The sequence below is a fragment of the Plasmodium brasilianum genome, chromosome 10 (assembly GCF_023973825.1).
Source record: "Plasmodium brasilianum strain Bolivian I chromosome 10, whole genome shotgun sequence".
Taxonomy (NCBI): Eukaryota; Apicomplexa; class Aconoidasida; order Haemosporida; family Plasmodiidae; genus Plasmodium; species Plasmodium brasilianum.
Window position 1 is genome coordinate 1,860,411 of NC_090123.1, and position 24,976 is coordinate 1,885,386.

General features: G+C 19.9%; 2 protein-coding genes and 1 pseudogene across 3 annotated transcripts; 2 read left to right on the forward strand and 1 right to left on the reverse strand.

Annotated features, from left to right (window-relative positions):
* Window positions 1–5,185: 5,185 nt before the first annotated feature.
* Window positions 5,186–6,339, reverse strand: MKS88_003446 (uncharacterized protein; the record flags this gene model as incomplete). Its single annotated transcript, XM_067216538.1, has 4 exons — window positions 5,186–5,327; window positions 5,635–5,761; window positions 5,940–6,113; window positions 6,207–6,339. The coding sequence occupies 4 exons, from the start codon at window positions 6,337–6,339 to the stop codon at window positions 5,186–5,188; spliced, it is 576 nt and encodes a 191-aa protein (XP_067073175.1).
* Window positions 6,340–15,113: 8,774 nt separating this feature from the next.
* Window positions 15,114–16,086, forward strand: MKS88_003447 (annotated as a pseudogene). The gene is made up of 3 exons: window positions 15,114–15,432; window positions 15,511–15,871; window positions 15,918–16,083. Coding segments are annotated over exons 1-3 (846 nt in total).
* Window positions 16,087–21,080: 4,994 nt separating this feature from the next.
* Window positions 21,081–21,621, forward strand: MKS88_003448 (uncharacterized protein; the record flags this gene model as incomplete). Its single annotated transcript, XM_067216539.1, has 2 exons — window positions 21,081–21,167; window positions 21,292–21,621. 2 exons carry the CDS (start codon window positions 21,081–21,083, stop codon window positions 21,619–21,621), a joined length of 417 nt encoding a protein of 138 aa, XP_067073176.1.
* Window positions 21,622–24,976: the final 3,355 nt, after the last annotated feature.

Below are 24,976 nucleotides of genomic sequence, written 5' to 3' on the forward strand. Positions count from 1 at the left end.
AAAAAATATTATTAAATTAATTTTATATTTGATTTAAATAATAAAATGTTTGTGATACTATTTTTTTGAATAAAAAGTGGTTTTCATTATTATACAACAAGAACGTTTATAATTCACTTGATGAATTAATAAAAAGAAGAAAATTAGAAAACATAATAATATTAAATATTTAGAAATATACATATATATTAAAATATAAAACAAAAAAATAAATGAAAAAATAATGGATTAAAAACTTACTAAAATAAATAGTCGAAATCTGACTTTGCAGAAATAACTAAAACAAAGCTATGTTGGAGATTTTCCAACATATATATAAAAAAAAAAAAATGAATAATTTAAAAATTTACATTTTTTATAACACTAACAAAAAATTAATTATATGAATATGCACTAAAAACATAAATGATATATTTATATTAAGGAAAGCAATGATAATATTAAACTAATTTTGTTAGATAAAAGTTTAATATAATTCATATATTACATATAGACTGGGAGTTTTTATATATATATACTTAAACATAGAACGTTTTATGCATATTGAGATATCTAAATTTAATTTATAGAATTTGAAGAATCACACTTTTGTATGATCGTAATTATATTTAAAATATTTCCTTATACTTAATGATTGGTCATTTTTACGCATATCAAAATTTTTCGATACTTTAATGAAAAAATAAATTGATGATAATATGGATAGTACACCTAATATTGGAACTCCTGAAAGAGATTTTATTGACATAAAGATAGATAACTATCCAAAGGCCACTACTGAAAATGGAATAAAAATATAAATAATGTTTTTAATATTTACTTCAAATATATCTACATATTCTTCTGGAGTTTTACACATATAATTCAATAGTTTTGCTATTTACCTCTCAAAATTTTCATCTAATTTATTCAAATATTTAAGTATTGTTGGTAACCTATTTTGTTTTTCCGATAAATATTTTTTTATTTGAATAAGTTCTTTATTTAATTTTCTTCTCCCATATCATGATTTTTATCAAATAATTCTGAATCATAATAATTCTCCAAATGGTCTGTAAAATCTGTTGAATTAGTTGATTTTTTATTTTTTTCACCATGTATTAACATTGTAATATCCTATGGTTCATTATCTGTCATAAGGAAATTAAAATCCTTTCCAAAAGCATAATCTTTTTCATTTCCTATATCACTATTTTCATCAGATATTACTGAATCATAGTAATTGTCCGACTAATATAAACGTTCTAATGTAATAGTTGATTTTTCATCATTGTCATCATGAACAAATGTTATAATAGATTCTAATTTACCATCATCTATATTTAAGAAATTAAGATCTCCTACAAAACTGTGTGTTTTATTTCCTGTTTTATTTATATTTTCTCTTAATGCTGTCATTAATTGTTCATGATTTACATCTGTTTCTGTATATAATGATTTGCTTACTCTTACGTGTAATGAATTATTTGTGTTGACTTTTTTATTGCACAAATATCCAGAGGTATTTATCTAAAAATTATGTTATATATTTAATTTATAAAAAATTATCAATTTTTCAACATAAATATAATATTAGTTTTAAAATGAACATATAATATTACAAAAAAGTTATAAAAATGTCTGAACTGAATAATTATCTTACTTCATGTGATTTCTGGAATACAAATATTGATAAGTAAAAGAGGATAAGTTTATCGGATTATACCATTGTGTATAATTTATTTATATAGATGCTAAAATTTTTCTGAGAATAGAATTTTTATTTATACAAGTTTTTTGATAATAATTAAAAATGTAAATGTTATAAAATTTTCTTTATGCTTTTTTTTTCTTTTTATTATGTAAAACTCTTTAATTTTCTCTCGTTAATGATAGTTACGACATATATTTTAAATATACGTGAATATATTGATTAAACGAGGGTATTTTAGTAAATCTTCCACTTAAAAATATAAATTATAATAATATATTTAAAAAAATGTCTTAAAAATCAAAATTAAACTAATAATAATTATATAATAATAACTGCCACAACACATGCTGTAAATAAATTATTTCAAAATATTTATATAATTTTTTGTGTTAACAACACAATGTTTTGCTAATTTCGTTAAAATGTGTAATAAAATTGCATGCTATGGTTCTCTATGTAAATTCAACTCTGAAATGTGACATTTAAAAATTATCTGTTCGAATAATTTAATGAAAAATATTTAGGTGTTAACGAATGTTTTACAGGTGAAAATTTTTTTTTAAACATTTTTGCAACAAGTATAATAATTAAAATAGAAAAAAAAATTATTTAATAGTAATGATTTTATAGAATTTTAATGTACGTTCTGTATATAAAAGATTAACAATTTTTATTTATTTTGAGCAAATATGCTTAATGAACTATCAATAATAAAGTATATTTTATTTGAGTTTATATTATATAAGATAAATTAAAGTTTTATTTTTTTACACAAAATAAAAAATGTAATTTTATTAATTTGTTGTGTTATTAAGAGGCTTTAATATTTATTTATAAATTTTAATAATAAATATAAGAAATTATATTAATAAAAATTTGAATAAGAAAGATTTTTTTTTTAAAATTGTTTTGAAATTTAAATAATATATATTTAAAAAAAAAATAATAATAATAATAATTGATCACACATATAAAGCAAATTTAAAGCACAAATAAACGAATAATAGTATTTAGCTTTATTTTTTCCTTGTTTATATGATTTACGATTCTATTATTTATACAACTAATAATACATTTGAGAGATAATTATTTTTATTAACTAATTTTTTTTTATAATAAAAATATCCAATTATAAAAAGCAATTTAAGAATATTTTTCATTTTTTACTTAACAATTAAATTGCACTAAGCACAAAGAAAATATAAAATATAACAAAAATATAAAAAGAGTTAGTATGTTTTGTAGCTTTAAAATTAATTTATACGAAAAATAAAAATAAAAAAGAGAAATTTTGATACACCTATATTTTACTTCTCAGTTCTTAAATTTTTTAGAAACTTTAATATTACATTATAGAAAAATTATAAAATGTTATATAAGAATCAATATCTATTATTCTGTTATATATTTTTAAGAATAATTAAAACATTATATATATATGTATATATATATTTTTTTTTTAATTTTTATGAAGGCCAAAGTTTATAAAATAACGGATGTAATATACTATTATAAAGTGTGTTATACAGATGTAGTATGCACTTATTAAATGTACATTATTTCCATAATTTACTTATTAATTAAAGAATGATTATAATACGTGTTGAATTATACATTGGGCTAATAAAAAAATTCATTAATCCTTGTATTTCATTATACGAATAAAAAAGAATTATTCAACATAAGATATAACTTCATATGTTAATATAAAAGAAGAAGAAAATTTTAGAAAGTGTAATAATTTTTTATTTTCCATGTTGAGGTAAAAATGTTATTATTAAACGTTCGAAAGTAAACTATTCTTAATTATAACGTAATATTATATTTCTATATATAAATAAAATTTTAATATTGAATTAAAAAAAAGTATTTTAAACAAAATAATTACTTAAGATGGAAAATTATTAAGGAATAATATATTTGTATAATTTAATTAAATGCATTTTTATGTTTCTCACCATTCTAAACAATTAGCATAACTATGATGGGAATATAGTTCTACACTTTATATTATGTATTAATATAATATTATATATATATAAATAATATACATTTTAAATAAATAATTCATAAATGGAACACTTCTTATAATTTCATACAAAGAATTAGTTATTAAGAAATAAAAAAAAAAAAAACATTGCATACATTTTCATGAATTGTTATGCTAATATTTAATATATAAAAATATATTATTTATTTTATATAAATAATTATTTGACTATATTTATTAAATTAAATATTAATATAACTCCATTATATGTATTCTGATAAAAAAAAAAAATCTATATAATTGGAATATGTTTTAAGTAAATTTATTACAATCTTCATAATTCTGAGTGATTTTACTATTTTATATTACTCATAATTTTACATTTTTCTTTTTCCTTGTTTCATTATTCTCTTACAGAATTTATGAATTTTGTTTCATTGACATATGATTTCTCTTAAATATGATCTGAATATATTTCGGATATATTCTTATCAATTTCTTTAGTATATTTTCCTTTTATTTCACCTGATTTGTCATTTTTGTTATAACTTTCTATGTAATTACTATATATATATCTTTTCTTATCAAATCTTCTGTATCCTGTGTAAAACTATCTCCCTCTTTATAATTATGAATTTCGATATTTACAGTACTTTCAAAAGCTTTGCCGTTTGTTTCAACTATGTTTTCTGATATCTATGATTTTTCCTTTGAATGTTCATTTTCTGTTCATTCTTTTAATTATCCAAATTTAATTCCCTATTTTTTATATTCTCCTCTGTTTTATATTTTTCTAATACCGTCATTAGTACTAATATACACAATTTTGCTAATAATATTTTTTTGTTATATTTATATAATCCTTCACAACTTTCTTGGTGTTTCAGTTTTTCTATATTTATTAGTGATATATTATCGTTAGTTTCTTCAGTTTCATATTCATTTTCTGCCTTTTATATTTCTTATAAGAATATATTAAACTGCTGCTGTTTAATATACTGTTCCATGAAAATGCCCTTTTTTGATATCCATTCTCTCCATATATCTTTTTTTCTTTCTAGGTTGTCAATTCTATTATTTTCATTTGAAGGTTTTTTTTCCAATTCTTTCTATTTTTCTAGGTAAGCTTGTTGTTCCTTTATCCATTCATTTTTCAAATTATTAAGCCATTATACTTTTTTCAGTTTTTTAGAAAGATGTTTGCACCTTTCTATCCATTTATATCACAGAATTATTTTTTTTCTGTGTTATTGTTACTTTTATTATTTTATCATTTGATTTGTATCTGTTTTATATTTTTTTGTGAAATCGTCTAGGAATATTTCTAAAAATTGTCCTTTGTTGTGTTTCCATTCTTCTTTTATGTATTGTTCCAATACTTGCATATGTATTTCTATAATGACCTTCGTTCTTTCGTTTTTTTTTTTTTTTTTGGAACGATTATATCATTTACTTTGTTATGTTGACGAGATTTTTTTTTTATTTATGGTTTCTTCATTATCTTATATCTCAGTATCCTTAGGAATATTATACTGTGGATATTCTAAATAATCATTTGTCGAATATTTTTTCATCCTTTCTAAATTTGACGGTATTGCTAGTATTTTTCGATATTGTAATTGTTTTTTAATCTTTTTTTTATTACTGAATAATGATCCCATGAAAATATACTAAAATATATGAAGAAATAATATTATAAAAGAAATTAATATAATAAACAAAAAAAGAATTATATTTTTAATATTTAACTTTTATTTTACCTTAATAGAAAAGGATAGATACAATCATAATTACGAAGATTATCAAAATAGTTGATATGTGTATTTTTGATAGATTTCTTTTATGTGCAATATCGGGTGATAAAACAGTTGGCTTTTCCTGGAAATAAAAATGATACATTATCATTTGTAATTGCATTTGTAATAGATATAATATTTAATATAGTTATTACAAATGATAATTATAAGTAGAACAAATGTTATATGGTTCAGCAGAGAATGTATAAATATCAGCACAATTTTGTGTTATAGGGGGATATTCACCATTAGAAGATTCAAAATCCTTAATTATAGGGTGCTCTTCAAAAAGTTGCCATAATTTGGAGGGGTAATGAATATTCTCTTAATTTTCAAGAAATAGATGAAAATGATGATTCTGTTTGAACAAAGACTTGATTAATATCTGGAATTTCAGAATCAGCAGATATGGAATAAGAAAGAATATGTGTAATTTTTTTATTTTATGGAGAATGTTCACTAGTAGAATCTTGATTGTGTTGAAAAGGTGTGGTAAAATCAATAACTGTAAGTTCTGCATCTTCGCTATCAATTAGAGGTTTAAGAACTGCATTTTGTTGTGTAGGTTGGGTATTTGAAGGAAAAGTGGATGATTCAGATACAAAAGAACATGGGATATCTTCAGAATTTGGATCTTGATTAACAGTTATTGTATTCGTAATATAAATTAAGTAGGTTCAGGATGTGGGATATTTGTTAACGAGAATTTTATTAGGTATAAAAATACAAGTAGTATTAATTTTAGACATTACCTGGATCTCCGTTTCTTGAGATGTATCTTTTACAGATGAGCCATTATTGAGACTAAAAGGTTGTATTTTATGTTTATTTTTAGTTCTTGTTGTATTTTCTGAATACATAACTTTCGAGATTTTTATTTTCTCATAGGATTTACCTGAATTAGGTAAAGAGGCTTGATTTCAATATTTTGGGTGTTTTGATACAGGTTTATGCCTTTTGGATTTGTATCATTATATTCCTTCGATCTCAGAATTACCTAGGTCGTTATCACTTTTGTTTTTTTTTTTTTACATTATGTGTTCCTATATATTCTTGGGAAGACAGATTTTGATTTTGAAGAAAGTTTTCAATATAATAGATTCAGTAAGGATTAGTTACATTTTTAAAATAAAGATTTGTTAATACATTGCAACCCTTTGTAAATGTATTTTTATTAGCAGGAATTTTTTTATTGTAATCAGTTATAAAATTTCTATGTTAATGGGAATAATTCTTATTATGTTCAATCTACTATGCTAAAGTTATACTGTGATATTTGCAAAATTCACTTTTACTACATTGTTCTAGGGGGTTTTACCACTCCTGTGTCTTAATCTCTAGTAATATTATATATATATTCATGATATTCTTTTTTTTTTACACAAAATAGGTTAATATTATGTTTTACTTCAAAAAAGTGTATAAGTTAATCTGTTAAAATTATAGGAAAATCTCCTTACTTTTGAAAAGAATTACTAAAGTGCACTTCTAAAGTTGCATAATATGCTTACCATTCACTTAAACCATATTTTGTCTCATAAAATTTTTTTTTAATAATGAGATATAAACCAAAGTCTATGCACTTTTTTATGAAATCATTTTCATTTTATGTATTCCTCAATATTTATAACCTACTTATAACATTTTGTGTAATTTCCGTAAATTCCTCATAATAGTCGTTTTAATGTTTGACTTTGAGGTTTAGCTCCCTAATGAATAAAAAATTAAGAGAAACTATCTAACCATTAATTTATGCTATGGCTGTTTTTCCTCTTTGTATAACTAAATTGCGGTGAAACATAACATATGCATATATGTTTACATATTAGAAGACAAATTTATCCTTTTTTATTATGGGATTATATTACTACATACAAGTACGTATATACCATCTGAACGAAAAATTATAATTTACAACTTAGTGGTATTATATTTAAATTTTTATACATTAAATAAAACTATATAATTGGAACTACATGAGATCTTAAGTAAAAAGTTGTAAAATAATTGAATGCATTATTATTTTTTTATGAACTTGATAATTATTTACACTTTAAACAAATATATTAGATATGGAGATATATCTTAATGTTATATTGATGTTATAGTAAAATATATAAATTTGTCTAAAATTAATATATAATTTATAAACAAAAAGAAAAGCAACGAACAATGGAAAATTATATATAAGTAAGATTAATAGATAATATGAGAACTCATTTGTAAAATTATCATTTTTATTTATGTGTTACACTTTGTTATAATTATTTATACATACACATAAAAATTGTCACGCGTGTGAACTTACATTATTTATTTTGCCTTTTGTGTACATTACAAAAATTGATTATTTATAAATACCATAAGTGTTAATATTGGTAGTGCATATTTATTAATTGCGTTACATTTATAATCTATTCTTTATATAAACTATTATTGTAATATATTTATTTTTTTAATACTTTTCATAATTTAACAGAGTACATGTATATATGATAATTAATAATATATGAATTATTCTAAGTTTATGCTATAATCGTAATGCCCATATACTACTAAAGCGGCCATATAACAAATAATCAATATTAAATATCTCAATAAAAAATTAAATATTTGCTGTATATATTATTTCAATGACCAAATTAAAAAAAATATTTTTTTTGTTGCTTATACATGTGTATTACCTGTCTTTTCCTATTTTTACTATTAAATATAAATAATATTGTAAGGAATAAAATTTTAATTAATTATGCTTATGTTTATAATATAAATTATTATATAAAAAATTTTAGGAAATTATTCAAATAAATGAAAAATTATTAGATTATATTAACAACAAATTAAATGTACTATATGTGGTTATAAAAATGAAAGTTTAATATATTATGAATTTATGTTAAAAAAAAATAAGATAATTTCATATATTTAGAAAAATATATATATATATATAAATATATTACATTAAATAATACAAGTTAAAGGCCAATAATTATTTTTTTTTTAGTATTCCTTCAAAATATTCAAATCAAAATATTGAAGTGTTGTCATTTTCACTTCATTTTTGTGTTTTTTAGGTCGTTTTATCAATTCGTGAACTTAAAAATATTGAGAAATAGCAATTTACCATACTAAGAAGACGTTGTGTTGTTTTATAATTTAAGACATAATCTGACAAAAGAAATATTATAATATATATATATATATATATCTAACAAAACTAGTTATTTTGTTGTGATGCAAGAATGTAATTTATAATTTTAGTGATTATATGGAAATTTATATGTATGTGATAAATATTGGTGTGTATAATTGAAAAAAAAAAAAATGCTGATAAAAAATATTGTGATTAATTGTTTCCATAAAACATTTAAGTTATTTTATTTATATATATTTAATTAAAATATGATATTGAAAATTTTCATGCTTGATTTCTTTTAAGTTTTTGCATTTTATCTTGCACAATTTACTTGCTCTTATGCTTTAAATATTTATTTTGATTGATAACTTTTTAAATCATTACTAATTAAAATTATATTGATTAAAAAAAATACATTCGGAAAAATATATGAAAATAATTCATGGAATTTTCTGATATTATTTTTTTAAATTATATGTGAATATATAAGTTACACTTATGTGATGAAAATAATATCTAATTAATATTATGATAGGCAAAACATGGTAAAACAATATATGATACCATTTTGTGGAATATCTGAAAGTATATGGAAAGAGCTATATAGAAAATGGTTTTAAATATTTATTTTACAATAATTATCATTTTTTTATTGTAAATATATGAATTAATTTTTGTTGTTCATTAATATACTTTTATCAGGTTAAAATATATTAAAAGACTTTTTTTAAGATCAAGTTGTTTATGCATCACTGTTCCATATAAGTAACGAAAATTTAATAAAAATTCATAAGAAATATTGGCTTTTTCATTATAGTCACATGAATATATAGACTATTTATTTGAAGTATAATATTTAATGTAAAAATTGTTAAGTTAAATATGTTAATATTTCACATTAAATATAATAATACAGTATTAGAATATATGTGAAAAAGTGGTACACTTGAATATTGAAATACACATAAAAGCAATTCCATATTGTATGATATAGTTTACTCTGATTAATATAATTCTTTTTTGTTAAATATGTGTAAATGTACAGTTTAGGAACTGTGGTTAATGTTATAAGGAGTTAAGATATATATATTATAATTCGCATTATTTGATTCTGGAGCTTATTATTAATGTGTACTAATAGTTCACCCATTTTTAGAGAATTATATTTATGAAAAATATCATAGAATATTTTATTTTATTATGCATAAGTTTTTGCTTTAATATATTCTTATATATATATGTATATATATACAATAGGAACATGTTATATAGAGAGGAAGTTAGATTTATATGAAATCCGATATGTAATACCATAAATTATACGTATTCATTTATCATATTGTACAACATGTAATGTTACTGTTATGTTTTAATTAATGTCATTTAATCTTATTTGATTATATATCGCCCTTCTATGTTTAATTTATTTAATATCCAATTTTGTTGTTCTAACATTGATCTTTTATATTTTAAGTCTCACACATGGTATTACAAATCTGGAGTTTGCTATCATCGTATAAAAATTGTTGTTTATGAATTAATTCTATATTAACATATAATATATTTTTATTATTGTCAGTTCTTAGTAAATTTAATGAAATTTTTATTTTTCTGAGTTACATATTGATCAAATCATGCATATTTATTTATTGAATTGTCGTTATATGTATACACACTATATGGATGCATTTCTCGTATTAATTATTACATGTGCCATGTTATTTTTGAGAAATAACATTTAAATTGGTTATGTAATTAATACTAACATATTTTCATATTTGCTCTAACTTTACTAAATTACATATAAAGTTTTATAAATTCATTATATTTTCTTTGCATATATTTTTTTTTACCTTGTTATAATAGTTTACAGTATTCTTTATATAAATACCTTTTATCGTTAGAATGATATTTATGTACTATTTCTACTGCAATTTTGTATTAAAAAAATTTATTCAAAACTATTTTATATTTTGGTATCTTTTTAAAATTAAGATCAATTAACATTTTAAGGACGTTATTTTATATATGTACAATAGTTCCTATAATTGAACTTTTGTAAATTAGACTTTTTTGCAGTATGATACATGATATAGTACCTTGTGCCATCAGAATATGTATGATTCACTTGGTCATTTCCTTTATACAGATATTTCTATGGCTATTTATGTTTTTTTCTTTTGTTTTTTCATATTTTATAGGTAATACAATTTAAAATAAGAACAGTACATACATTTTCAGAGTTAGTACTTCTGTATGGTCTAATATTTCATAATTATTTTGTGGATGCCCACTAGAGTTTTCGAACATTTTGAATTCAATTAAAAAAAATAATATGTTATAATAATGAAAAATAGAAATATGAATATTTCATATTTATGTAAAACAATTTTTATTGGATCATTATCTGAAGTATATTAATACAGATTTTTTTGTCTACTTTATAATAATAAGCGCAAAAGGTACGCATTATTATTCTTGTTAAATTACTTAAAAATATTTCTTAAATTTTAAATGAGCTAATTAAAATTGCCCAATAACTTATAAAGCTTCGTAGAAATTTTTTTTTTAATGTACCAATAACAACAGAAATGTCTGAATATAGTTTTTTTTATTAAAAGGCATTATATCCTTAGTTTATATTAGTATAATTCCTATATATTAATTGAATTCATCAAACGGATGTATTGATAATTTGATTTATATGTCTACAGCATCATTTAATAAGCCCATTATTGAGTAATTTTTTGTACATCTATAAGCAATGTAAAGAAGTTAATAATTAAAACTTATATAATATGAATAAGGAAATATAGATAATTTAATTGTAGAGACATATGTCTGTTCCTTTGGACAAATCACATTAATTTAATTTCTATATTGATAAAATGATAGAACTTTAATCACATATATTATTTATTTTTTTTGTCTTTTATATATGAAGTTATATAATATCATCATATTATGAATTCATATATGTAATCATCTTAATTTTTTCATATGTTGCATACTATATAAAATAGCAGGAACCCGTAATACTTGACCCATAACTGAAGTATTAAAATTTAACAGTAAAAAAATATATTTTTTTTGATAAATTACTTTTATGTTAATTTTATTACTTCTATAAAATATATATACTTTTATTCGCTTTATATTATAATAAATTTTAATTAAAATATTTTTAGTTACATAATATATACTTTTGACTTATAGCAGTATAATTCATTAAAACATGTATGAGATGAATGAACGTATATGTATATATTTTTTTCTAAAGTATGCAAAATTATATTCATAGAAATTTCAGCATTTTCATTAATCAATACACAAAAATGGTAATCAGAAACCTTTAAACCGCAATTCCATGCGATCAAAATTGGATACTTTCAATCTATTTGTTAAAAGATAAATATTTCTAAGATTTTATTTTTTTATAATAATGAAATATAAGTTGAGAAGAAGTTTATACATAATTTAAATATAATTTAAGACTTATTACATTTAAAATTTACTTCTATGTTTACATTTTTATTTTTTCTTTAATTTTTCATATTATTATACCATAAGATATATATCATATTATTATTTATAATACTAATTTTAGCATTACTCTATTCATTTCTTTTATTTGTTATGTATATAATTATTTGTACAATATTTACCATCTTACCAATATAAAAGTATGTACACCACAGTTGATTAAACCCATTAATCATAAAAAAGGGCACTTTTTCTATTTTAATATAGTGTTTTCTATAAATATAACGTGCATTAATAATACATTTTATATATATTCAGATGCTATTAAAATTTTCATAAAAGTGTTCTGTTTATAATATTTTAAAATATATGGCTTATTTAACTTTATATACTTTTATTTATAATCTAAAAAATGTAACATATTTAATAAATATACATAAAATATTTTAAAAGAATTTTTGCATATTACATTATATATTTATAATAGGATTATATATAATTATTATCTCAGGTTTTTTTTTGTGAGCAAAGAAAAATGAAAGTAAAAATCATTCAAGAAAAATAATATATTTTTTGGGGATAAAATGGTACTTAATATAGTATCATTTAATAATTGTAAACATGAGTAAATAGAATATGGTATATAATTCTTTAAAACCAAGTATGAGATAAGTATAATAACATTTATCTTAAAATTTATAAGTTATATGTCATTATTAAATTTATTACACTTGATAAATAAAACAATAATTCTTATTTTGATTTAGAACATAATTGCAACTTATACGTTAATTACAAATGTTTCCTAAATACGAATGTTAATAAATACACAAGATAGTTTATGTGCTTTTTTTCCAGTTCTAATTAAATATAAGTATTTTTTTATTACAGTAAAAACTAAGTGAAAATGCGTAAAAAATATATATATATATCATTAAACTTAATTACTCTTAGATGTAAATAAAAAGGGAAAAAATAGATCTTCATTAAAAAAATATATATTTTGACTACAGTGATATAGTCTAAAATATGTACAATGAAACTATATATAATTGTTCGTTAAATATTTTGAAATGATTAAAATATCGTAATGCAGGTACTTTGTATATATGAAGTATATATAATAACTGAAGATTAAAATATACCTCTACGAAAATATTATAAGAATAATTATTTAGCATTTTCTTATTATATTCAAATAATATTTTATTATGAAGTGTTAATATTTTAATAATAAAGAAGAAAAACAAATGATTTACTTTAAAGTGTATAATTCCAAAATATGTTAATAACTATTTATATAATTGTTAACAAATGAAAGAAAATTAAAATTACGTATATTAAAGATTCATTATAGAGTGTATACTTTAAAAGTTTTTTAAACTATGTCTGTAGTGTATTATTGCTATTTTGCAAATATATAAAATTTTGATCATACTTTTTTTATCTATTTTTGGTAATAATTCTCATAATTTTTAAATTACTAATACATTCCAAATGTATTATTTATTTATTTCATATATGTACATATATATAATAATATAAAAAAAAAAAAAAAAAAATTAATATATAACATGATTATAATCATATAATGGATGTCTAAAAATTTTAAGTTATCTATTTCATAGAATAATTAGAAATATAGGAAATTATGTTGTAATGACAAAATATAAAAGGATTTTTCAAATAATACAATTATAATTTGTAATATGTTATGATAAAATTTTTTCATATAATATAATAGAATTTATTTATTATATATTTATTTAATGATTTATCGCATTTACTTTTAACTGAGAAAAGTTAAATATGTAAATAATGGATATAGTTAATATTGTAAAAAAAGTTACTAATATTTAATATAACACATAAAACGATCTAAATGGGACAATTAAAATTGCATATATAAGAATTCTTAAAATATATTATTATATGTAAATGTGAATATTTATTATATATTTATGTAAAACAATTATCAGTGAAAAATATTATAAATAGTAAGGTGAGAATATTAAATAAGCGTTATCTTACAAAGTTCATATTTGTAAAAATTAGAAGTATTCTATTTTATTTTGAATCATTCATAGAATTATATAGTTTCTTTATAATTTTAAAGGTTATATAATAATACCTTTTTATTTAATATATTATTTTACTTGAAAAAATTCATTTTTTTTTTTTTTTTATGAACCAGGGGTTTCATTTTTTTTGAAATTAATGAGCCCACAAAAATAAAAGCTTAAATTGCAGTTAAAAATTTGTTTTTAAGAATACATTTTTTTAAGATTTAAAAATTATTACAAATTTATGCATAAAATGTTAATATATTATGTTTTCTATTTTTTATGCTTAAATATTTAGATCCTCAATATTTTAATTATTTCAATTCAAATAACATTAAATATAAGGACCTTACCATCAACTGGTGAATTTTCAATATCTATTAAAATATTTATTTATACCAGATTATTTATATGTGAAATTTATTATTAAATAAATAAAAAAGGTTTCATCTTTAAAAAAATTATATATTCATTTATGTAATTTACTTTGTTTATCATAAGTTCAGGAGGTTATTTTACAAAAGTTAACTTATCATAACATATATTGAGCATTAAATAGTGAAGTCATTGTAATTTATTATGAAAGCGAATATAAGGAGGTTGATCATAATGATGTAAAAAATATGTGTAAAAGCTGTGAGGAATTTAAAAAAATTATCCGATATATTCAAAGATGAAGAAGACACACGCCATCATTATAACTATTTTCTTTATTTGGAAACTAATGAATTATGAAAAATTTATATGTGAATAATTCAGAATTGGGACGTAATCTTCATCTAAGTGGCACTTTTTATGTATGGAAAGAAGATAAATATTTGTATAATTATTTTAAAAATTATACCAGTCTTAAAAATAGTGGTACACGTAATAATGTTAACATGAGTAAATATAAAAAATATCTTAAATTTATTAATAGTCTATATAAACAAGATAGGTATACTTGTTATATATGTGGAATAAAGAGCTATCCAAATTCTTTTTTGGAATATGGGAACATTTTAATCCATGTAAACTCTTATCTGCGTTAGAATTCCAAACGAATGGAAATTGTGATAGACTAAAAAGTATTGATTCAGATGAAAAATCTGAAAAAAAATTAGATAAGAAGTTTGAACAAGAGTTTATGAACTCAATTTATATTGTTGGATGTCCTAAACTGGATAAGAAGGAAAAGACGTTTTGTAATTTTGGCCCAGGAGTTGCACGTATACCTAGTTGTAGGGATGGAAATAGAACTAATGGACAACTAGAGAACGTTGGGAATCCTTGTTCAGGAGCAAAGACAAAAGCACTGGGAACATATTCAGAAAATAAAGCTTAAGATATAATGTCCAAAATACATTTAGGAGAGGCTCAGGATAAAACCATCAGAACAGATTCATCAGGAGTTTTGAAAACTACCAGCAAAGATTCAGCAGAATCTCAGATATATAGAGAAGACTCAGCACGATTTCAAAACCCCCTCTGTAAAGATTCAAAAAAAGTTGAAAGTGAAACATATATGGACCAAAGTGATTTTACCATTCTCAATACAATAGGTAAAATATTTTCTCTTTACAAAAGAATAGATGAAAAAGTTAAATGCATATTTAGCAAGGAAAAGATGGAAGCTGATCCTAAAAAACAAGTGGAAGTTAACCCCCAAATTTTCGAGTACATAAAATTGCTGCATAAAGCAGATTTTCTAGAAAAAAGAGGGTTCTACGGGTAACATTATTAAGTGTGGAGTATTACTATCCTATAAAGGATTAAGAGAAGCATTTAAAAAAGTGAAAGAGAAGGAAATGGAAGAAAGCGATAAAGTAAATAGAGAAATAACAGAAAGAAAAATAGTAGAAAATGAAAAAGAAGAAAAAGAAAAAGTAGAAATCGAAATAGTGAGAGAGCCAGAGCGTGAGAAGGAAAAAGAAAGAGATAATTGAGAAAAATCACAAAAACGGGGAATAGATAAAAATATAGAAGGGGAAAAAGATAGAAATAAGGAAGGAGACAGTGTTAAAGGAGTAGTAGTAAAATAAGAGAAATCTCGCTCTCATCAATTAAGAAATATAGAATATACACGCACTGTAATGCATAAAAGAAAAGCGGTTACTGGAGTTGACAATTCATCAGTAAATATATTTCCTGGTATTCAGGTTCATTCTCTTATTACTGTATGCGCAAACTTTAATATATTAAAGAACATTGTTTCCCGTGTTTTCCTTGTATTTGCTTTAATGCTTCGAGGAATTTTGTTTTTTTTGCTTTTTCGAAAAGTAAATACCTAATTAAATTGCGTATTATGAATATATTATAAGTTTGAATTAATAATTTATTTTACTTGAAATGTTATATTTGTAAAATAATAATAATATATATGTTTTACATCTTTATTTTTTTAATTAGTTTATCCCCTCTGGATCATATGTAAGTAAAATTAGAAAAAGGAGAAAAAGATATAGGACTAATATAGATTAATTTAATACGCAAATAAAATGAATAAGATTAATAAAGCGTATATTTAGGTATTCTGACAGGAGATTTAATGTAGTAAATATAAAACAGTGAAATTCATTTCATTAGTGTTACAAAGGTTATCAAATGATCTAGACCAAAGATATAAAAAAACATACAAAATTGAGGAAGAAGTACTTTTCTATTAAATATCTATAATTGAAAAAAGCATGACTAAAAATAGTATAATTAAAACTCATTCATTTTTTTTATCTTATTATATTTATTTGTATGTATTTTTTTTTTTGTCTTTTTAATAATATTATTAATTGAATTTTTTTATAATGCTCTTTCTTTATTGAATTTTTTTTTTAAATAACCATAATATTATAAGACGCTATTATTATTTCTTATACGTAAAAGAATAATTCCTATTTTAATGTTTAATAATAATATAAGGTTCTAATATCATATTAGAGGCAAAAATATATTAGAAAAATGATATATATATTTCATTTATACTTAAGAATTAGTACAGAGATTTTATTTTATGCTTAGTTAAAGCTTCACATATAATACTTGTTATAGTTATATTTGAAATAAACATAAATATGAAATTTTGAATTTATTCAATATATTGTGAACAAATTAAATTATAACATTTTAATATTATATACTCCTCAAAATGCAATTTTGTATCTATTAAAATAAAAACTCGTAGACTAATACATTTTTGTAGAAAAATTTATGTATCAAATTATAATTAAAGAATCTATTATGATTCATGAAGTGTGTTTTAGATTTCCGTTAACATTTATACATTATTATTTTACTTCATTTTTTGGATAATATAAAATTACTTCCGGAAAACTGTGTTTTTTTTATATGCATAAATGTGTTTATAATGTATTATATTATAAAAATTTTGGTGTCTACCAATTAATCTGTTAAAATGATTTGATTCTAAATTTTTTGGAAAATAAGCAGTAAAAGTGAAAGTTGTATGTGAAACTCGGATAAAAAAAAGACATGAAAATTTTACTGAAATTTCCTTTAATGTTAAATAATTTCTCATTTTATAGGGTATTAAAAAATCATTTACAAAATCAGAACAGTTTCGTGAAAAGAAAAACAATAATTATGCTGTGCTCTAATTGGATTTAACATTAGGGGATGAAAAATTTATATTCTGTACTAATTCATCTGTAGGTAAAAATGAAGAAGATGCAGAATAAGATAATTTTTGTATATTATATATAACTATATATTACAGAAGAATAATATGTATATGAATTATTCGACAACAATTTGAGTAATAATCTTAACTTTCCCAATATAAACATATAAGAAAACTGCAAAACTATAAATAGTTAACACAGAATTGCATTTGATATTTTAAAATAATATGAATTATGCAAATATTCAAATCAGAATGATGGTATAACTTCTAATACTTTAGAAAAAATTAAATATATATATTGTTTCAATTTTTACTGTGTTTATATCATATATTCTTTAACAATGGAAATATTTTTCTTTCTATTTTTATATTATAGTGTAAATAAATTTCTGATGCTAAAACATTAATATTACGTGCTACAATTTATAATTTATATTTTAATAACATATAAAAGTTATAATTATGATGTAAATTATATATATATTTTTTATTATTAATATATATTTTAGTTAAATGTATGAGTTAAAAATTTCTTTATATATTATTTTTTAAAATAAACTGTAAATTTTATCTTATCATTCATAGATAATAGTATAAAGGAATAAAAATAATTTTTAGTTCCAGAGAAAATATCTAATATAAATATAATGTAGAAAGTCCCATAATGATGTATATAATGGACTATTTAAATGTATTTGCTTGTAAAATATATAATTCAACCATTATTTGTAGAACTATTACGCATATATAAAAAAATTGTGGTTTATAGATAATAAAAATTTGGAAGGAACGTTATAAGTATATATGCAATTATGAAATTATCAAATATAAATAAATTTAAGTTAAAATATTTTAAAACTTTTCTTTTTTGCGTAACTTATATAAATGAATTATTATTTATGTAATATATGAAGACAATGTGTAACACAAGGATCATATCGATAAATTAAAAAAGTAAATGCCAATATAGTAATGGATATGATACAAGTTTATAACATTAAAAATTATACATGAATATATCTGTGAATTTTTATTAACTCAAAATATTAATTAAAATAATTAGTTTTATATTTACTTATTATTGTTCAGTTTCTTAAAATATGGAAGAATAAATGTGGTAACTAAATACTAAAAATATTCAAGAATTATGAATTCCTGGAAAAAGTAAAAAAATGAAGTAAATATCTCTTTATAAATGTAAAAATATATCTGTTAGATTCTGCACGAAATTGATGTAGGAAGAAATATGAATTACTCCATACATTTATAGATTTGAAAACATTATCAACTAAAAGTATAATATAATAGAATTAATCACATATTTAGAAGATGGAGATGCAGAAAATAATATTGTATCTGATATTGAATTGAATAAATATTACTCAAATACATGTATGTATGTATGTATAATTCTCTCATTACATAGATAATTAGGATGGAGCAAATTAAATATATTAAAAAGAATTTAAATTATTTGTATATGATTCTTTCATAATACAAAAACTTAAATAATATAGAAAAGAATATATAAATTATTAATAAACAAAAAGAAAATATGTTTAACAACATCAATTATTCATCAAATTAATGAATTATATATACAAGTAAACGTTTAGCAGGATTTTATTATATAATATTCTAATTTTTCAAAACATACTTTACTAATTATTTAAGATTTAATATAAATTTTTAAAATAAATTAAATAATATTTTATTTGGAAGTATTTAGTATGAATTAATAACTAAAACTCTTAAATAATAGGATCATTGGAAGAACAATAAATAATAATCCATTTTATATGTCAGGAAAAAAGTATAAATAATTTAAAACATCAAAAACGTAACACTGTTAGTTTCTGTAGATTAATTTTTTTTGTAAATTCAAAAATAATATTTTAAATTTAATTATTTTTTTTTTTTAAAACTTTTTTTAATTATTTCCTGGGTATAATAATATGTTCTTGCGAAAAAAATAGTATAAATATTTATTTTAGTTATTACAATAATTTTTGTGAATATCATATTTCTATAGTTATCATACGCATGGATACAGAAAAATTTATACATAGGAAATAGAAATACTTGAGAATATTATATTTTTACTGTTGTGTTTTAAATAAAATACAATATATTTATATATTTACGTTGAATTATTATTCTTAACTTTTAAAATATATCCTGATATTATGTATATGTATAAGAATAAATGAAAAAGAATACTTTTCTAGTGAATATAACAATATAAAAATTAATAAATTATATATTTTAGTAAATTTAATGTTGTTCTTTTTTATTTGTCATATACATATAATTCTCTCTATATATTATACTTATTTGTAAATATTTTTCATTCATATTCATTTATATTAATGTTATTATATGTAATATTCTTGTAGGAACATTAATTTTATTTTTTTTTAAAAATATTTATAATTTTTTTAAATATATATATTTTATTAATAAAAAAGGAAGAAATTAAGTATATTAATTTTAAACTCTTCATTTATAAAATATGATATAAATTAATGCTTACTAAAAAATTAAAAATTTTAAGTGTGCCAGTAAAATAAAAATAAATATGCTTTTATTTAGTGTCAAATTATATATTTTTTTAAATATTAGAGCAGTATCTGATAAATTTTATCTTTTTAATTTATAATAGATAATGTATATTTCATGTTTTATAATTTATACAACACGAAGCTATGTACAAATTATTTCCTTTTTCATTTATTATTTACTTGAATTATATTATTATAATGTTTAATATTATTTAATATTAATATTTTTTCAAAATATAATATTTTTAGTATTAGATTTATTAATATGACTTCATAATTTATATAAGTAATGATTCTCTCTAAGTATTTATAACAAAGTGTTTTCTATAATCTATACTGTAAATAAACGCATTTTTTTTTTTAAATATTAAAGAAAAATATATTTTTTTAATTTTATTTTTAAAGGAATAATGGAAGAATTATTGAATTTCTAAATTATATTGCATAATTAAATTACAGATTTTGAACAATTTTTAATGAATGCGAACTGAGTTATTTTAACGAATGTTTGTATTTTAAAAACAGTATTAAAAATTCGTTAAAAAAATTTTGAAGTTATTTTTGTTTATATTGTAAAGAGAATAATAGTTATAAATATTTTAATTATACATTTATATGAAAAAAAAAAGATAAGAAAGTAAAATATAAAAAATAAATATTCTATCCTTTATAAGTAAAAGTATGTTATATAATTGTTTCTTTTTTCATCATTGAGTATATTTTAATATTAAAAATCTATGTCATGGAAGAAAAATGCAAGTTACACTTCTATATTAAAATATGTACTTTGTTTCTCTTAACTTGGACATGTTATTTTTACAATAATATGGTACGCTAATATTATTTATAAGGATATATGAATTACACGTATTTTTTTTGGTATCTTTTTATTAATAATTTTTGGTAGAATAAAATTACTTATACTTTTATATCATGGATATTTGCTTTTTTAGAGGATCTATAATGAATGTTTGAATGAGAAAAACTATAATGATATAAAATTGGTTACAAGAACTTATCGTTTACTAGCAAAGCATAAACAGGGAAGGCGTTCAAATATTGTATCGATAAAAGTGAAGAAACCAAATAATAGAGAATACGAAAAAGAAGGCATGTATAATAATGAAAAAGTATATAAAGGAAAAAATAAACCACTAAATGAACGTTCATTAAATATTGCAGTAGAATATGGACAATCTAGGAAAAACAGGTCTTATTTGTGCAACAGAGAGAATTCATGTTCTGGAAAAAGAATTTTGGATAGCATGTACTATAAAAATTAAGTCAAGTATTCTGCAAATTCTGATTTAAAATTTTTAAAAGACAGTATAAAAGGAAAAGGATCTACGCTTTGTTCTTTATTGAGTTTTCATGGACTAATTGGAATAATATTAATTATTTTAGAAGAAACAAAGTCTTTGGAAAATATTACTTATAATATATATGATAAAATTGGTTTAAATTCAACAGCACTGGGATTCGGTATATTAACATTCATAGTTATACTAGCGATTATTTATCTCATCAAAATAATTATAAAATTTGTACAGATAATAAATAAAAAACGTGAAATACTTAATACGGCATATCCTCCTTTTCATAAAGACTTTTATAACAGTTATGGTGTATAATTCCTTAAGTTATTAAAGGACATAACATATATAGAATTGGTTATATTTCGTAAGTTCAACTGAATGTGTCTGTTCTTTTTAATTCGAAAAAGTATAATTATGAATATAAAATTTTTTTGTTATATTAAATGATTTAACATTTTTCGTTTTATGTTATAATGTCAACCTAAAAATATATTTCATATGCAAATTTCCGTATTTAAAGAAATTTTTTTGAAAAAAATATATATATGTAACTTAATATATTAAATTATAATTTATATAATTTTAGTGATATTATTTGTTAATTAATGTTACTTCAATTAATAGTCTTAATTTTTTATCTTTTTCTTGTTTTAAATATATATTTTATAAGTGATTTAAAAAAATGAATTATTCGTTTAAAATTAAAAATAGATATATCCTGTTTATTACATAATGAAACGAAATAAAAACAGTTCTTTTATATATATATATACATTTTTTAATTATGGAAGAAAACATAGTATTTATTCTTCAAAAAAAAAAAACTTTATAGCAAATACATTATATCACATATATTATTTTAATTCGTTTTAATATATATTTTAATATTTTTTTTTTTGCATTGTATAAATGTAAATATATAATAAGATATTATCCCTCCAAAATAGAATTATGAGTTTAGGGATAATTGTTAATATTTTGATTTTAGTATTGTTTATATTCTACCTTATTTTATTAGCTTATGCATTCTATAAAATATACAGTTAATTCTTTGTTAATAACAAAAATATAAACTTCAAAAATTTAGATAATTGTAATATATTAGTTTTTATATTCTTAAAAAAAAAAGTTTTATGATATAGAATTTGTATTTTAAAAATATTTTTTCAATATGTAAAATAATTTGTAAAATAATTTTTTTAATTTAAATATTATTTGTTTAATATGTAAATAGAAGAAAATTTTTATTAATAAAATTATTTTTTTTATAAAAAATAAATTATCAATATATTGAATTTGTAGGTAAACTAAGCAAATAGTTTATATAGATCAATTCTGTTGAAAATGTTTTAAGTTGATATTACATAAATTAATTAGGAATGAAATGTTAGCTTAATATTTTTATTTTTTTTGTTATTTACCTTTAAAAGCATAAAATGTAAATATATATATATTATATGGTCAAATTAAAATTAATGATTAAAAAATTATAAAAAACAAAATAGTATTTTTATATTTAATAGAAACTTGAACCAAATGATGAACTGTTTCTTCTATATTAAATTTACTACTTTAAAAAAATCGTTATGAAAAATAAAATTGAGTACCTCCTTATTGTAAAAATATTTTTATTTATTCTTTTAATATATACATGTTAATGTTTCAAAAATATCATATAATTTCAAGAATAAATATTTTTTGTTTTATTATTTAGTATGTGATATTAAGTATGATCTAATAATTTCCCTATCTAAATTAATAGCAAATATGTCGATATATGGTAAGAAACAAGATAATATATAGTTATATAGAATAATTAAAATTAATATCTGTTCTGAAATTTCTAATTTGATTATTACAACTGCATCTGAAATTTTTACGTGAAGCAAGAAAAGATCCTGACTTTTTAAAATATAATATGTATAATAATGTATATGTAACTAGTTCTAAGGAGATCATAACTGTGGAGTTCTATTAGGGACCTGAATAAAAGAATAATTCCTTTCAATTTGTCTGTTACTTTAGGCATTATTATGTTACTTTCTATTATATTTATAAAAATAAGTATCATATTTTTTCCTTTGTATACAGTAAATAATAGTGAAATATAAAAGTATATATGGAATTTGTCACTTATATAATTTACTTTAGCGGAAATTTTATAATTATAAAATAAATTTATATATGTTTTTTATTTATCATATATAGATTTGCTTACTACTTCGGATGTAATATGTATAAAAGGGTATTTAAAGAGAGAAGGTAAATTAATTATAGTGCTTGAATGTATTTATGAATTATTACCTAACGGCTAAAAGTTTCACTATTAAAATTAAAAATTAAGCCTAATTCGTGTGTCTTAACTTTATGTTTAAATAACCTTGTTACAGTGTTGCATAGAATATATACCAGATAAAAACAACAATTCTATACTTTTTGTATATTACGTTAAATTTTTAATTATATTTAATTGAAAGAAGATAAATGATAATAAAACGTTAATGTTATATAAAATATATATATATTCATTTTATTTTCTGAATAGTGTTTTTGTTTTTAGAATTTTCTTCTTTTATTTTGCAAAATAATATTACTATTTTTTTTTTTTAAGCATTTGTTTCTTTTCTTCTTTTTTAATACTTATTTAATAAACTTATCTATATATTATTATATAAGAAAATGATTATTTATTTCACAATCTTGTGATATATATTTATGTTTTAATGTTATGTACTTTTCAATCTAATGATAATTTCATATATAAGCGTATTTTCCTGCTACTGACGCTTACAGTAGTATTACATTTATGTTAACCTTTTTTTTTTTTTTTTTTATAAATTTTATGCACATGTATACATTACTTATTTTTTATTTTATCTTATTTATTAATAAATATCCACTTATAAGTAACTTTTACACCACTGAGTATTAAATTTTCTATTAAAAATAATATAAACTGTAACATTTTTTATCAAGGATCTCCTTGAATTTGATACCCTATACGATGAAAACTTCCTTTATGATTTTTGCCTACTACTTTATTTATATTTTGTAAGGATTCTCTTATTTTTGCAGGTTCGTTAAATTCATCTATTTTTTTTTCGTACGTAAGAGATTATTAAACCATGATTTCATTGTTGTAATCAATATGAAAAAAAACATGTATATACACATAAATATATAATTGTTTTATTTTGGTAATATTCTGTGAAAATGAAAATTCTTATTGTGCTAGAATATTCACACTAAAAGGTATAATTTTTATTAATCTTATATGAAAAGAATAAAATGATAGGCGGTAGTAATGAGATAGCAGTGGTTA